Genomic DNA, 14,862 nt, shown 5'->3' on the forward strand with positions numbered 1-14,862 from the left:
TCATGTATATTATTTTTTAGTGGTTAACCCTAAAAATTTTGGACTTTACAAAAAGAGAGATAGAAGACTTTACCATCCTGTGGTATTCTAGATTTTTTCCTTTTTGAGGAGTAATTATGATCAGATGATGGGCCTCATTTGGTATAAATAAATGAATGGAATACTTGGGTTAAAAATTAATCAATAATTTATTATTGCTTTTTAACTTAAGCATTTTATTTTTATTAAAGTAAAAAATTTAAGAGGAGATATATATATATACAGCTGATTCACTTTGTTGCACAGAAAAAACTAACATAATATTATAAAGCAACTAGACCCCAATTTAAACGTACTTAAGACAAATACTAACAAGGAAAATTTGTTAGAATGGTCTCTCTAGGCGTGTGATCTGCAAGAGGGAGCAGATTTGACTGAGTTTTGTCCCCATGCAAAGCATACTAACTGAAGAAATAATGGTGATAGCTTTGCGGATCTGTGGTAGTCTCTACCATTTTGTATGAACACTGCTTACTTAGTATACAGCTAAGGGCAGATGGAAAAATTTAGGTAGATGAATTTCTTTTTCAAAATATCAATGTCAATTTCTACCTTCAGCAAAGCTACCTTAATAAAAAAACAAACAAAAAGCTTCACTGACGGACCCTTTCCTGGTCTTCAGTAATGTGTGAGGGAGGGTTGTCTGGAAGTTGATGCTCCTCATCCACAGGGTACCAGGGATATGTTTTTGTTAATAGACGGTGATCATATGAGTCTCTGAAGTACAGTGACCAACACAGAGCAGCGTAACAGGAACAATGTACTTATTGATTATTTTCTCTTCTTCTTAAGTGATATCATGTGGACACCCGGGCGTCCCTGCCAACGCCATACTCACAGGAGACCTGTTCACGTACGGGGCCGTGGTCCACTACTCGTGCCGAGGGAGCCGCAGTCTCGTGGGCGACAGCAGCAGAGCTTGCCAGGAGGACAGTCACTGGAGTGGAGCCCTGCCCCACTGCACAGGTGGGCTGGCGCGGGCAGTCGTCCACTGCACGGACACAGACTGGTGGCACCCGTCTCCAAAGTGGTTACTAACCCATTCCAGCCGAGCACACCCCTGGCACACATCGCTGGCGTCTGCGGCTTCTTCTCTTTGTATGAATGCCTGTCCCAGCACGGTTTCTCCTGCTGGAGCCCCGGGAGCCTCCCACTCCTGACTAGGAAGCCTGCTCGCCTTGACTCAGCTTGCCCTCCCTTTTCTCCCCTGCTTCCTCTCAGTTCTTACATGTCTTTCCCATCTCCACCATCAACAATCACATCGGTCCTGTTTGGAAAAGAAATCATCTTAATTCTTCCATGAATGTTTCATAATAACTCAGTGGATCACACCTCTTATTTGATTCTTTTATTCCCAACACACCTTCCCCCATCTCCTTGTGGGCGTCCTCACCAGCATTTCCAGTGAGCAATTCCTGCACTCACTGTCCCTAGTGTTTTGTTTCTTCCAAAGAATATCAATTATTGTCACTACCATATTGTAATAAACTATTTTGATTTTAGTTACACGGAAACAATTTCTTAGAGTCTTCTACTTTTGTGCTGTAATAAAGAAAATCTTTCTCACAGGATTTCCGGAATGCTATGACTGTGACCGTGTTTGATATACATTTACATAAAATTTCATTCTCTTTAAACATAACAGCCCTGTTTTAAACAGCATCATCTACTGCCATGTGTTTTGTGTTCTGCAGGAAATAACCCTGGATTTTGCGGTGATCCGGGGACCCCAGCCCATGGGTCTCGGCTTGGAGAGGAGTTTAAGGCCAAGAGCCTCCTGCGCTTCTCCTGTGAAATGGGCTACCAGCTGCGGGGCTCGGCTGAGCGGACGTGTCTGCTTAACGGGTCCTGGTCAGGACTGCAGCCTGTGTGCGAGGGTGAGTGGGTCCTAGCCTGAGAGTCAGAGCTGCAGGTGGAAACCAGGTAGCTCACTCTGAAATGACCAGTGACGTTCTGCAACATCTTACAGGTTATGCTGTTTCTACAATTAACCTGTTTCCTCGCCCCCCAAACATAAGAGAATCATCAGGAAGTCTTCTCCTGGTGACCGTCTCTGTGTGGTGCTCAGGGTGTTATGGCAGGTGAAGGTGCTGTGAGCAGGGCAAGTCCTGACGGGGGCTCCCTGCTGCTGGAAGTCATTCCGTTCACACGTTGTTTCATCTATTGGTGGCCCTTGTCTTAGTTTCTTGAAAACTTAAACAGTGAAAAAAGTAAGCAGTTTGAGAGTAAGTCATGTTTTCCATAGAAATCTCACTCTGTTGCTAGGGTACTACACTATGAGTTCTTTCCCAACAAAATATAAGTGAATTCACTTATTCGAATAGGAGAGCTTAACTAAATTTTACTTTATGATGTACTTATCCCAAACTATGCAAAAGGAAGTTGCTCAGTCGTGTTCAACTCTTTGCGATCCCATGGACTGTAGTCTATCAGGCTTCTCGTCCAAGGGATTTTCCAGGCAAGAGTACTGGAGGTGCCATTTCCTTCTTCAAGTATCTTCCTGACCCAGGGATTGAACCCAGGTCTCCTGCATTGCGGGCAGACGCTTTAACCTCTGAGCCACCAGGGAAGCCCTATGCTTCCACCAGGGAAGACTATTCAAAGTGCTTTTTAAATAGCATTTAGTTTAGCAAAATGGTATCATCACTGACTCACTGGACATGAGTTTGAGCAAACTTCAGAAGACAGTGAAGGATAGGGAAGCCTGGCGTGCTGCAGTCCATGGGTCACAAGGACACGACTTAGCTACTGAATAACAGTTTAGCAAATTCAGAAATTCAAAGGGTTTCTATAAAATCCTTTCAAACTTTTTGCTTAAAATCTGTATACAAAAAGAAGTTACTAAAATGTTTCAATACTAAAAGCATTTATCAAAAATGCAGTGGTCCACAAAATTGGCTACTTCCAAATTGTACTGTACAGAAATCATTGGAAGTCAGGTGACTGATAGTTCAGTTACACTCAGGAAAACCACAAATGATGTCTCAGAATAAATGACTAACCCCCTTCCTACTTCTACATACACACTTAACAACTCTTAAATCTGTGGAGAATGTATTGCTTTCTGTTTTTTCTTACTTGCTGACATAGGTCCATATCTTTGGGGCACATATTATATTCTGTAGCAAATGGGATTATCAGTAACTTTTCCATTGCCACAGAGGTTATCCATGACCTATGTACACAATCCCTTGACTAAGGTTATGCCCCTTCTGATGGATTTACCTTCTCTGAATCTATTTAAAAAAACATTAGATCTTGATGGACATTTCAATAAATTTTAAAAAGCGGTTCGTGAATTACAAGATAAAAACATATGAAAAATTCTTAAGCATCAAAGAACTTAACTTTCTAATACATTTTCATCACTTTAAATCATGTTTCCTTTTGTTACGAAAGCATCTGTATGCAGAATTCCAAAGAATAGCAAGAAGAGATAAGAAAGCCTTCTTCAGCAATCAATGCAAAGAAATAGAGGAAAAGAACAGAACAGACTAGAGATCTCTTCAAGAAAATTAGAGATACCAAAGGAACATTTCATGCAAAGATGGGCTCAATAAAGAACAGAAATGGTATGGACCTAACAGAAGCAGAAGATATTAAGAAGAGGTGGCAAGAATACACAGAAGAACTGTACAAAAAAGATCTTCATGACCCAGATAAGCACGATGGTGTGATCATTCATCTAGAGCCAGACATCCTGGAATGTGAAGTCAAGTGGGCCTTAGAAAGCATCACTATGAACAAAGCTAGTGGAGGTGATGGAATTCCAGTGGAGCTATTTCAGATCCTGAAAGATGATGCTGTGATAGTGCTGCACTCAATATGCCAGCAAATTTGGAACACTCAGCAGTGGCCACAGGACTGGAAAAGGTCAGTTCTCATTCCAATCCCAAGGAAAGGCAATGCCAAAGAATGCTCAAACTACCACACAATTGCACTCATCTCCCATGCTAGTAAAGTAATGCTCAAAATTCTCCAAGCCAGGCTTCAGCAATACGTGAACCGTGAACTCCCTGATGTTCAAGCTGGTTTTAGAAAAGGCAGTGGAACCAGAGATCAAATTGCCAACATCTGCTGGATCATGGGAAAAGCAAGAGAGTTCCAGAAAAACATCTATTTCTGCTTTATTGACTATGCCAAAGCCTTTGACTGTGTGGATCACAATAAACTGTGGAAAATTCTGAAAGAGATGGGAATACCAGACCATCTGACCTGCCTCTTGAGAAATCTGTATGCAGGTCAGGAAGCAACAGTTAGAACTGGACATGGAACAACAGACTGGTTCCAAATAGGGAAAGGAGTACGTCAAGGCTGTCTATTGTCACCCTGCTTATTTAACTTACATGCAGAGTACATCATGAGAAACGCTGGACTGGAAGAAACACAAGCTGGAATCAAGATTGTCGGGAGAAATATCAATAACCTCAGATATGCAGATGACATCACCCTTATGGCAGAAAGTGAAGGTGAACTAAAAAGCCTCTGGATGAAAGTGAAAGAGGAGAGTGAAAAAGTTGGCTTAAAGCTCAACATTCAGAAAATGAAGATCATGGCATCTGGTCCCATCACTTCATGGGAAATAGATGTGGAAACAGTGTCAGACTTTATTTTGGGGGGCTCCAAAATCACTGCAGAAAGTGACTGCAGCCATGAAATTAAAAGACGCTTACTCCTTGGAAGGAAAGCTATGATCAACCTAGATAGCATATTCAAAAGCAGAGACATTACTTTGCCGACTAAGGTCCGTCTAGTCAAGGCTATGGTTTTTCCAGTAGTCATGTATGGATGTGAGAGTTGGACTGTGAAGAAGGCTGAGCACTGAAGAATTGATGCTTTTGAACTGTGGTGTTGGAGAAGACTCTTGAGATTCCCTTTGACTGCAAGGAGATCCAACCAGTCCATTCTGAAGATCAGACCTGGGCTGGAAGATCAGATGAGCTGGCTGGATGGCATCACTGACTCAATGGACGTGAGTCTGAGTGAACTCCGTGAGTTGGTGACGGACAGGGAGGCCTGGTGTGCTGCCCTTCATGGGGTCGCAAAGAGTCGGACACAACTGAGCAACTGAACTGAACTGAACTGAGTCTATCAATCACAGGCTTACTGACATAGCTTTCCAAATGGATAAATCTTACCAAGTTGTGTAAATGTAACTACATCTTTGGGATAACTCCTAATTCTCTTTCCCAGGAGATTATGATAAAGTTATCATTTATTTAGGTAATGGACATGTGAGTAAAGTGATGATAATGAAAATAAAAATACCAATATGACTGCCTCTATACAAGATGGTAGCATTTTGCACTTAGTATGGCCTCCCAGGTGGCTCGGTGGTTAAGAATCCACCTGCCAATGCTGAAGACGCAGGAGACACATGTTCAATCCCTGAATCGGGAAGATCCCCTGGAGGAGGAAATGGCAACCTGCTCCTGTATTCTTGCCTGGAGAATCCCATGGACACAGGACCCTGGTGGGCTACAGTCCATGTGGTTGCAGAGTCGGACATGACTGAGTAGACAGGTACTCTTACAACAGGGAGCAGTTATCTTTTTTATCTATTTCACAGTGAAGACACTACATGTTGGTAACTTGAATTGATCATTCACATTGACTTATCTTGTGTGAGCAGAGATTAAAACCTACAACTATTTATCTCAGTTGGAAGGAATGATGCTAAAGCTGAAACTCCAGTACTTTGGCCACCTCATGCGAAGAGTTGACTCATTGGAAAAGACTCTGATACTGTGAGGCATTGGGGGCAGGAGGAGAAGGGGACGACAGAGGATGAGATGGCTGGATGGCATCACTGACTCGATGGATGCGAGTCTGAGTGAACTCCATGAGTTGGTGATGGACACGGAGGCCTGGAGTGCTGCGATTCATGGGGTCGCAAAGAGTCGGACATGACTGAGTGACTGAACTGAACTGAACAGCAATCATCCTAATACAGCCTGCTAAGTGAGCAATATTGATGCCAGTGAACAATAATGTGCATTTGGAATAAGTATGGTGCTATTTTCTTAAAAACTGAGTAAAAGACAATGATATTTTTTGAAAAGGAGGCACATTAAATAAGTGTACTTTTAAAAAGATGTATTTATAAAGAAATTTTAACTTGTAACTTTCAAAATATCTCATTTCCCCTCCAACAACCCTAAATTTAGTCTCTTATTTTGCCTAAGTGTCAGTCTTTTTATGTCTCACCACATCAGGACCTTGATTTAAAAACAGTTATGTTGACCCTGTTTTCTGATCTCTACTTTCATAGGTGTGATCATCAGTGAAAGCGTCCCTGTCAGGGAAAAAAAAAAAAAGTTAAACATGAATTTGATAGTATCAAATTCAGTATTAGAGGGGACTTTATAAACATTAGGGTATCATTATTATGAGGGATATTCCTTTATTTGTCCAATATATTTGTCTACATATTAAGTTGAATATATTTCAACAATCACCTGCTTTATTTTAGAATTAGTGTCTCACAGGTCACTTCTGAAAATTGCTACATAGTTTTTAATAGCAGATATGACTGGAATAAAACATAGTGATATGGGTATCTTTTTTTATAAGTTGGATCAGTATAATTCTTTGCTGTTTCAATTCATACTCATAAATAATAACTGTGTATTGGAAGCAATGAATCAGTTTGTGCAATGGAGTGATGGTCTTATATTTAAGACCAACAGCTTGGATTTTTGCAGTGAAATTTTAATTTCTGTCACAGCCGTCAAAGCACTCTGAGCTTTAGAGAGTATTAGGTATTGTCTGCCTCAGGATTGGTCAACCAATAAACCACTGAACAATCTGTGTTAGAAGGGATTGTAACCCAGACTCATCAGGGAAGAGGGTTATAACTGGTTAGTTTATATCTGACGTAGATAAATGAAAGTGAAAGTGTTAGTTGCTCAGTTGTGTCTGACTCTTTGTGACCCTATGGATCATAGCCCAACAGGCTCCTCTGTTCATGGAATTCTCCAGGCAAGAATACTAGAGTGGGTAGCCATTCTCTTCTCCAGGGGATCTTCCCCACCTAGGGATCAAACCTGCGTCTCCTACATAGCAGGTGGCTTCTTTACCGTCTGAGCAACCAGGGAAGCATAGGTGCAAGTATAAAAGCGCCAGCAAGTGTGCTCTTTATTTGTCAGACAAGATCTAGTCCAAATAAGATCTGAGGGTATGTGAATTTTGCAACATAATATGATAGGCAATTCCATAAACTTCTATTATAATGGACTTCATTTTGCAATGTGTTTTCTTCCTTATTTTAAAGGAGAGTATGTCTTTGTTCACAGGCTAGATTTGAAAGTGGAACATCTAAATAGGCCAGAATATTTGCAAATATTTTCGTCATTCTGAGGAAAGGGACTCATGATAAATTCTTCTTCTTAGAATTCACATCCTTTGTATGTCTGTCTGTTGTGCATTATTGTGGGAGGATTAAGAAGGAAAAATAACCATCTTTATGGTAAATAGGTTCAATGAAAAAAAGGCAAAATCCTGTAATGGATTGAGATCACATTGATACACACCCAGCAGCTGCTGAGTTTCCTTGTTTGCTGAGGAAGGAACGTACCTGCTAGATACTCAGAGTGTAGACCTGTCACACCGCCCATCTTAGCTGAAGTCTTCATGCCTAAATACAGCATTGTGGTTATTGAGAGACTTAAGGTGCGGCCATTCCAAAGCCAGTCGAGGTCTAGAACTTTTACGGGCTTCCCAATGGCTCAGTGGTAAAGAACTCGCCTGCAATGCAGAAGACGAAAGAGACTCAGGTTCTGTCCTTGGGTGGAGAAGATCCCCTGCGGCAGGGAATCGCAGTCCACTACAGTATTTTCGCCTGGAAAGTCCCTTGGACAGAGAGAGCCTGGCAGGCTACAGTCCATGGGGTCACAGAGTCAGACACCTGAGCACAAATACAGAGCTTTCACAGACGGGAGGAGGGTGCTACCCGCAGAAACAGCACAGACAGCTCTGACAGGGATCTGCAGGTGGGCCGTCAGTGGTCTCACCAGCGCCGTTCGGCTGTCTAAGTGCACTCAGTCTTCAGTTCCAGGATCGGTTTGCTCCCGTCTCCTGGAGGCCAGTCCTCAGACTGTGGCAGCCTGCGTCGTGGCTACAGCCTGGTCGTCATGCATTAACTTCTCCACCTCGTGGGGGTTTCCGTTTCTGCAAAAGAGCTCACAGGACAGGCTCCCAGTTTTATCTATGGCCCTGGAGGAGGAACTATTAAAGGTCCTTGACTTAATGACTGAACTGTCTTTATTTTGTCTTGCTGGGCTGCTTTCTGTGGTTCGGCATTTTCTCACTTCTCTGATTAAGCTCATTGTTTGGCTACAGTTTCTCTACAGAAGAAAGGCAGGCAGAGGATGTGGGGGTGGGGGGAGGACCACAGTGTCCTTCCGATGACTTTTTAAATAAATGAGCAGTCTGTTATGCAGATGGCCCTCGACCTCTCGAGCTTACCACGTGGTAACGGGTCTCCGCTGCTGTTCTGTCTCGCCACAGCTGTGTCCTGTGGGAACCCGGGGACGCCCACCCACGGCAAGATCATCAGCAGCGATGGCGTGGTGTTCTCCAGCTCGGTGGTCTACGCCTGCTGGGAGGGCTACAGGACCTCAGGGCTGACCACTCGCCACTGCACCGCCAACGGGACCTGGACCGGCACGGCCCCCGACTGCACACGTGAGTGGACGCCATCCTGGCCAAATCCAGGTCCCCACAGCGACTCATACTTGACTGAGAAAAAGGAGTTGATTTTACAGAGGGCTGTATTGTTTAATCCTTAGGGAAAAAAGGATTATATCATATGTATGTTTGATAATATGACCACTTTCTAAGCACTTTTAGATTTTCCTTCACTTTCTTATTTATATGGTTAAAAATGCAACGCTTTGCCTGGCTGGTTGGGTTGGATATTACAAAACTGAGTTCAGAAAAGGCAAGGTTCCTCCTCTCTGTAGACCAGTTGGTCTGAAGGGAAATGGTGCAGAAGCCTGGTTCTCTGATCTCAGCCTGTCTCTCTGTCCTTGACTTTGTGGGATGACCCCTCACGACATCTAGTTAAGGACAGAGCACAGATGACCGCTGTCATCCGCACAGACAGTTATCAGTGGAGTAGAAATAAGTGGTTCCAAACATGCAGCCTCCTGACTGCCGGCCAGCGAAACTGTCCCCCGGAGATAGGCTGGTATCGCTGTGCCCAGCCAAGGCGTCATCGCTCTGAAAAGCAGCTTAAGGAGAGTCAAGCAGACACCAGGAATAAGTCATCCCGTGATGATACTGTGTCTCTCCATTTGTCTGTTTTCTGCTAATTAGTCATCAGCTGTGGAGACCCAGGGACTCTGGCTAACGGCATTCAGTTCGGGACAGATTTCACCTTCAACAAGACTGTCAGCTACCAGTGCAACCCTGGCTACACCATGGAGCCTGCCACGTCCCCCACCATCCGCTGCACCAAGGACAGTACCTGGAATCACAGCAAACCGACCTGCAAAGGCGAGTCTCGGGGCTTCTCTTGTGCGTCACTCACATGTGGAGAGTCTTTATTGAGTTAACATTTTACATCAGTTTGCAAGCATCCGTGTAGACCTTCTATGTGCTCAGCATTCCTGTAAACTCATTCGCAAATATTAAATCACTTCCTTTCTTACTACCTTAATCTTGGTTTTACAGCCCGGAGACTGACTCACAGAGAGCTGCAGTAAATTCTCAAGGTCGCAGGTGGTGTCTTGGAGACATCGGGCTTCAGGGACAACTCTGGAGCCTGTGCTGTGAACCCAGCTCTGCTGTCTTGGTGTGCGTGGCTGTGTTGAGTCTGTGGCCGTCATCACGGGGTTGGATAGGCGGGTCAGAGCCGATCATCAGATAGGGCAGAACAGTGGCAGAGCCCGCCAGTGTCCAGATGCCTGGTGGGCCTTGATCGCTGACACTAAGGAAGCCCCACCATGAGGAGGGAGTACAGGGAGGTTTCCTACTTGGCCGGTGGACTTTCCAGGGAGAGAGCAAGCAGGCGGAAGGGGTCTGGAGGAAGTAGGGGGGCTGGCGGACCGCTGATGCAGGGCTGATCTGCAGGGTGAGCGTCTCCACCAGCTCCAGAGGGAGCTGCAGGCCTTCTCGGCTGGGCAGGAGGGGCAGGGGCAGGAGAGGACGTGGAGGCCAGCAGTGACCACACAGGAGAAACGGGCGCCTTATCGTCGTTAGACGAGGGATGGGGGAGAGCTGCGAGCTGGAGTAGCAGGAAACCTCAGGAGGAAGGTGCGTCCTGTCGAGTCTTGTGAGGTCAGAGGAGCCCCCACGCCGAGGGCCATTTACCCACTTCCGGCCTGGGTGGTTTGAGCACATCCTGGTTTCCTCCCATCAGAGGGTGAGGAGCCCTGTCTTGTGTCCTTCTTTCCAACTGCAGTTATTATCACCGTGCAGCTCTGTGGCAGGTGCTAAGAGGGTGTTTAATGCAGCTCACCACTGTCCTGGTGGGAGCATTCTAGTCCAGTGAGTATGTCCGTGGCGCTTACCCCTAGAACGTCTGATCTCTGGGCTTCAGATACATTTGTGTCCATCTCGTCCCTCTGTTTAGTGTCTGTTGGATTGACAAGCCTTCCACAGCCAGCCAGGCCCTCACGGAGGAGACCTCTCTCTCCTCCCGCTGGCCATCCTGTCCACTCCTCCCTGGAGCCACGTCACTCATCACTGTTCCCACCTGGGGGCCTTGTCACCTGGTGTCGACCTGTCTATAGACTGTTCCCCTAGTCTTCACTTAGGGGTTCTGCAGAAATCTTTGTTGAATAAGTGAATAGATGGAGAGAAGGTGAATGGCAAGAGGAGGGCCCGTTTCCAGCTTCTGAACGTGCACATGTGGTTGTGTCTGTGTGTCTTTCTCACATGAGAAAGTGGGAGCACCTGTGAGAAAGTGTGAGCACCTGTGAGAAAGTGCAGGTGAGGAAATACAGCTGAGTCTCCTCTCCCATCGCCTTCCGTGCCCAGACTGTCAGTGACAAACCTCCTCCAGTGTGAAGTCTCGGAGCTCTTGGGTCTTCAGGGAGCTCTTAGACCAGGCGTCAGAATAATGGCTGGAGTGGGCCAGGCAGATGCCAGCACCAGTGGGCAAGTGACTCCTGGGAAGAGTGCTCTCCCTCGAAGCCCCTGGATGTGACAGAACCCTGGCAAAGTGGTTTCCTACAGGGTCTTCTCTAACCACCCAAGTGTTAGTGCTCAATTCTTCAGCAAGTGCATCAGCAGCCTGTGTCTTTTGGAAACTATATGCTGTCTTTATATAAAGACTCTGGAGAAGGAAATGGCGACCCACTCCAGTACTCTTGTCTGGAAAATCCCATGGACAGAGGAGCCTGGTTGGCTACAGCCCACTGGGTCGCAGAGAGCTGGACTGAGCGACTTCACTTCCACTTTCATGACTTCACTTTTTTCTTTTATACAAAGGAAAAAGTACAGATAAAGAAATTCTTACCATCTGTTTATATAAACTCAGATGCTTGTACTCATGTCATAGGACCATGCTTCTGACCGAATATGCCTCTGGTAACCAACGTACAAAGACGTCAGTGGAACAACAGTCTCTCCTTTGTCTTATAGACTGAGACTTTCTTGTTTAGTCCACCTTCTTTTATGGTGGGATATGTTTTGACTTTCTTTTATGGACTTGATCTAAATTCATGAGGAAATGTTAGAGGAAATTTTATTATTTTGATTTACTATCTTCTTTAGTAATTTGTCTATTAAAGAATTCAGCCCCTTGTAGATGTCTTTTGCAACGTGGGTGAAATTAAAATGTGAGGCCTTGGAGCATTGTGTTGTGGTGGAAACTCTAGAATGTTGAATCCTGTTTGTTCTCTGACAGCCGTCACGTGTGGCCAGCCTCCTCCGGTCCAGGACGGGAAGGTGGAAGGAACGGACTTCCGCTGGGGTGCCAGCATCAGCTACAGCTGCGCCCATGGCTTCCAGCTCTCCCAGCCCGCCATCCTCTCCTGCGAAGGCCGAGGGGTGTGGAAAGGCGAGATCCCCCAGTGCCTGCGTAAGTCCTCAGGAGCACAGACCATGGCACACAAACCTCGGGCTGCAGTCTAAGGAGGAGAGTCTGGGGGACTCGTAGCCAGGGTGCAATAGGTTAAAGACCCCACATTTGAGACCCGCTGCCCAAGGGCAGATTCTGTGCTTTTCTTCATCGCGGATTCCTAAGGATTTAAAGTGTATGTGCTTTGTGACCCATTGGACTATGGCCCTCTAGGATCCTCTGTCCATGGGCTTCTCTAGGCAAGAAGACTGGAACGGGTTGCCATTTCCTTCTCCAGGGGATATTCCCTACCCAGGGATCGAACCTGCATCTCCTGCATTGCAGGCTGATTCTTTACCCACTGAGCCTTCCGGGGCTTAATGGGAGGATTTAATGGAAAGCAGTTAGAGAAGTTGAATAGACTAACGTGACCCAGGGGCGCAGACTGTGCACTGACCTCCTGCTTGTCTTCTCTAGCTGTGTTCTGTGGGGACCCCGGCACCCCTGCCGAGGGGCGCCTCAGCGGCAAGAGCTTCACCTACAGATCCGAAGTCTTCTTCCAGTGCAAGTCGCCCCTCCTCCTGGTGGGGTCGTCCCGGAGAGTCTGCCAGGCAGACGGCACCTGGAGTGGCGTCCAGCCCACCTGCATCGGTAATGATGGCAAGACAGCCCTGGGGGTGGGGAAGAGGGCGTTTCATTCTAAAGCTGGAGCGTTTGTGGGCACCCAGGTGATGCTCTCCTGTGAGATGCTCTGTGCAGGTGCTGACCAGCCACGCTGATGGCAGGCTCTTTTAAATCCTGCCGCGAAGCCTGGAGTTGATGTTGACAAGTCATTTAAAAACAGCTCCTAGACTCTCTTACCCTGGCAGCCCCCTCTCTGCCCACGTCAGCTGACAACCTCGATCTTCAGGGGAAAGACCAGTTTGCTGAAGATCTCACTGTTGCCGTGGCACCAGAAGGGCCCCCCACTTCAGAGCCTGACACCCTCTCCCCCAGCCCACCCCCACTCCCCAGTAAACCACCTGCTCTGTCAGCCATGGCTGAAAGGGCTACAGGGTCAAGCGAGCTCTGTTGACCTTCCAACATGAAGTGAAACGTACAAGTTAAAAGAGATTCTCTGCATGACCTAAACCCTTCATTTTTAGACTAAATCTCTGTCTCTCAGGAAGGGTTCAGGTGGAAATTATACTGGTCGACAGTCACTGCGTCAGTGACGCAGGAACCAGGACCCTCCCTGCCTCCCTCCCAGCCTCCCTCCACCTTGCCCTGCAGACTAAGTGAGTGATGGCCGGCCGCTCCGCGCACCCTGCTTCCCCGAGTGGGAGAGGGCCTTCTGCACACACGCAGCAAGCAGGGAATGACTTCTATCCCTGGTTGTTTTCTAAGAAAGTAAATATCTACTTAAAAATACAGTGTCAACAATAATTTCTTTGAAACACTGCTTTTTCTAATAAAAGTTTACTGCCATTGGGCTAAAACTATTGCTTTATTTTAGCTATTTCTGAAAAACTAAAAAAAATTTTTTTCTTCCCCCCAGTAGGTTAGTTTCTCTTGAAAACACTTTTTTGCAGTTATCTATTTTGTTTTCCCATCAGCAGCTGGAGAGCTGACATACTGAAGCCACTCATTGATTGCTGAAGTACTACAGTTTTTTAGAAAAATATCACTGTTGGTCTACCATATGCTTTTATTTTGAACCATTAAATATATTCCACATTTTTAAATCTTAGGAAAATTAGCTTAAGATATTTAGAGTAATATAATAGATGACAAAATTAGATGGTGATTAATTAAATCAACAAAAAATAAAAGATCATAATATGCAATTATTGAAGACTATATATATCATTATCTAACCAATACAGTATGTCAGTAGAGAAAACCTAAACCAGAGAATGGAAAAGAATGTGTTTCTTCTGATATAGAAAATAATATTCAGGGCAATTTAGAGTCTGATAAAGCACTAAAGATTAACATCTAAAGAAGTCAGAAAAAAGATGAAAATAGCAATTTAATTTTTAATTTTCTTGCAAAACATCTTGCCCACTTGTCAAAACACAATTTTCTGAAATTTTTAAGGCCTTTTAGTAAAAATATTATAATTCCTGTAATAACCATATCTGGTTCTCTCTGATTTTTTTTTTTTAATTGTGAATTTCAGATCCTGCTCATAATACCTGTCCAGACCCTGGTACTCCACAGTTTGGAATACAGAATAGTTCAAGAGGATATGAGGTATTCCATTTTTATTTTACTATGGTTTTCTCTATTTGAAAATGTAATTGATAAATATATATGTGTTTATGTAGCATATCTGATTCATGTTACATTTGCCCAAATATATTCCATTCAGAGAGGATTTCTGCTTATTATTTTAACTGTTAGAACTGTGACAACTGTATCTTATTCACACAGGGTTAATTGGTATATGCATTTCTATTTGAAAGCATGCATATTTCTTTCTGTCTGCTGAATTGACACAGCAAATCTCAAATCAGGGTGATTTTCCATTGATTCACATAAGAAGACCCCACTTGGTGACCAGGCAGAATAGGTGAATAACATTACATTCCAGAGACAAAAACAGAAGAAAATGCCTTCAAAGTACATTAACATGAGTATCAGAGAAATACCTGAAGATGGAAAGTACAGAAGCTTGAAATAAAATATTTCCCCATCTTAAGCAACTGTGACTTCAGGCTCTCTGATCAGATGGCTTTGAAAGCCAGAGCTAAACATACACACAGCTTTCAGGTTGCTGCTCCTGTTCACTGAGAATAGCAGTCTCTCTTCAGCCACTTCCCCTCCTTTCTCCT

The 14,862-nt window shown here is 44.8% G+C and overlaps 1 protein-coding gene across 1 annotated transcript in view; it reads left to right on the forward strand.

The window, feature by feature from the left end:
• The window catches only part of CSMD1 (CUB and Sushi multiple domains 1), a 2,085,346-nt gene that overhangs the window by 2,042,431 nt on the left and 28,053 nt on the right, over positions 1-14,862 (forward strand). Inside the window, 7 exon segments of the mRNA XM_018042044.1 lie at positions 832-1,005; positions 1,734-1,916; positions 8,548-8,724; positions 9,358-9,537; positions 11,894-12,067; positions 12,524-12,697; positions 14,208-14,281. Coding sequence (XP_017897533.1) covers positions 832-1,005; positions 1,734-1,916; positions 8,548-8,724; positions 9,358-9,537; positions 11,894-12,067; positions 12,524-12,697; positions 14,208-14,281 — 1,136 coding nt within the window.

This window comes from Capra hircus, chromosome 27 (genome assembly GCF_001704415.2).
Source record: "Capra hircus breed San Clemente chromosome 27, ASM170441v1, whole genome shotgun sequence".
Lineage (NCBI taxonomy): Eukaryota > Metazoa > Chordata > Mammalia > Artiodactyla > Bovidae > Capra > Capra hircus.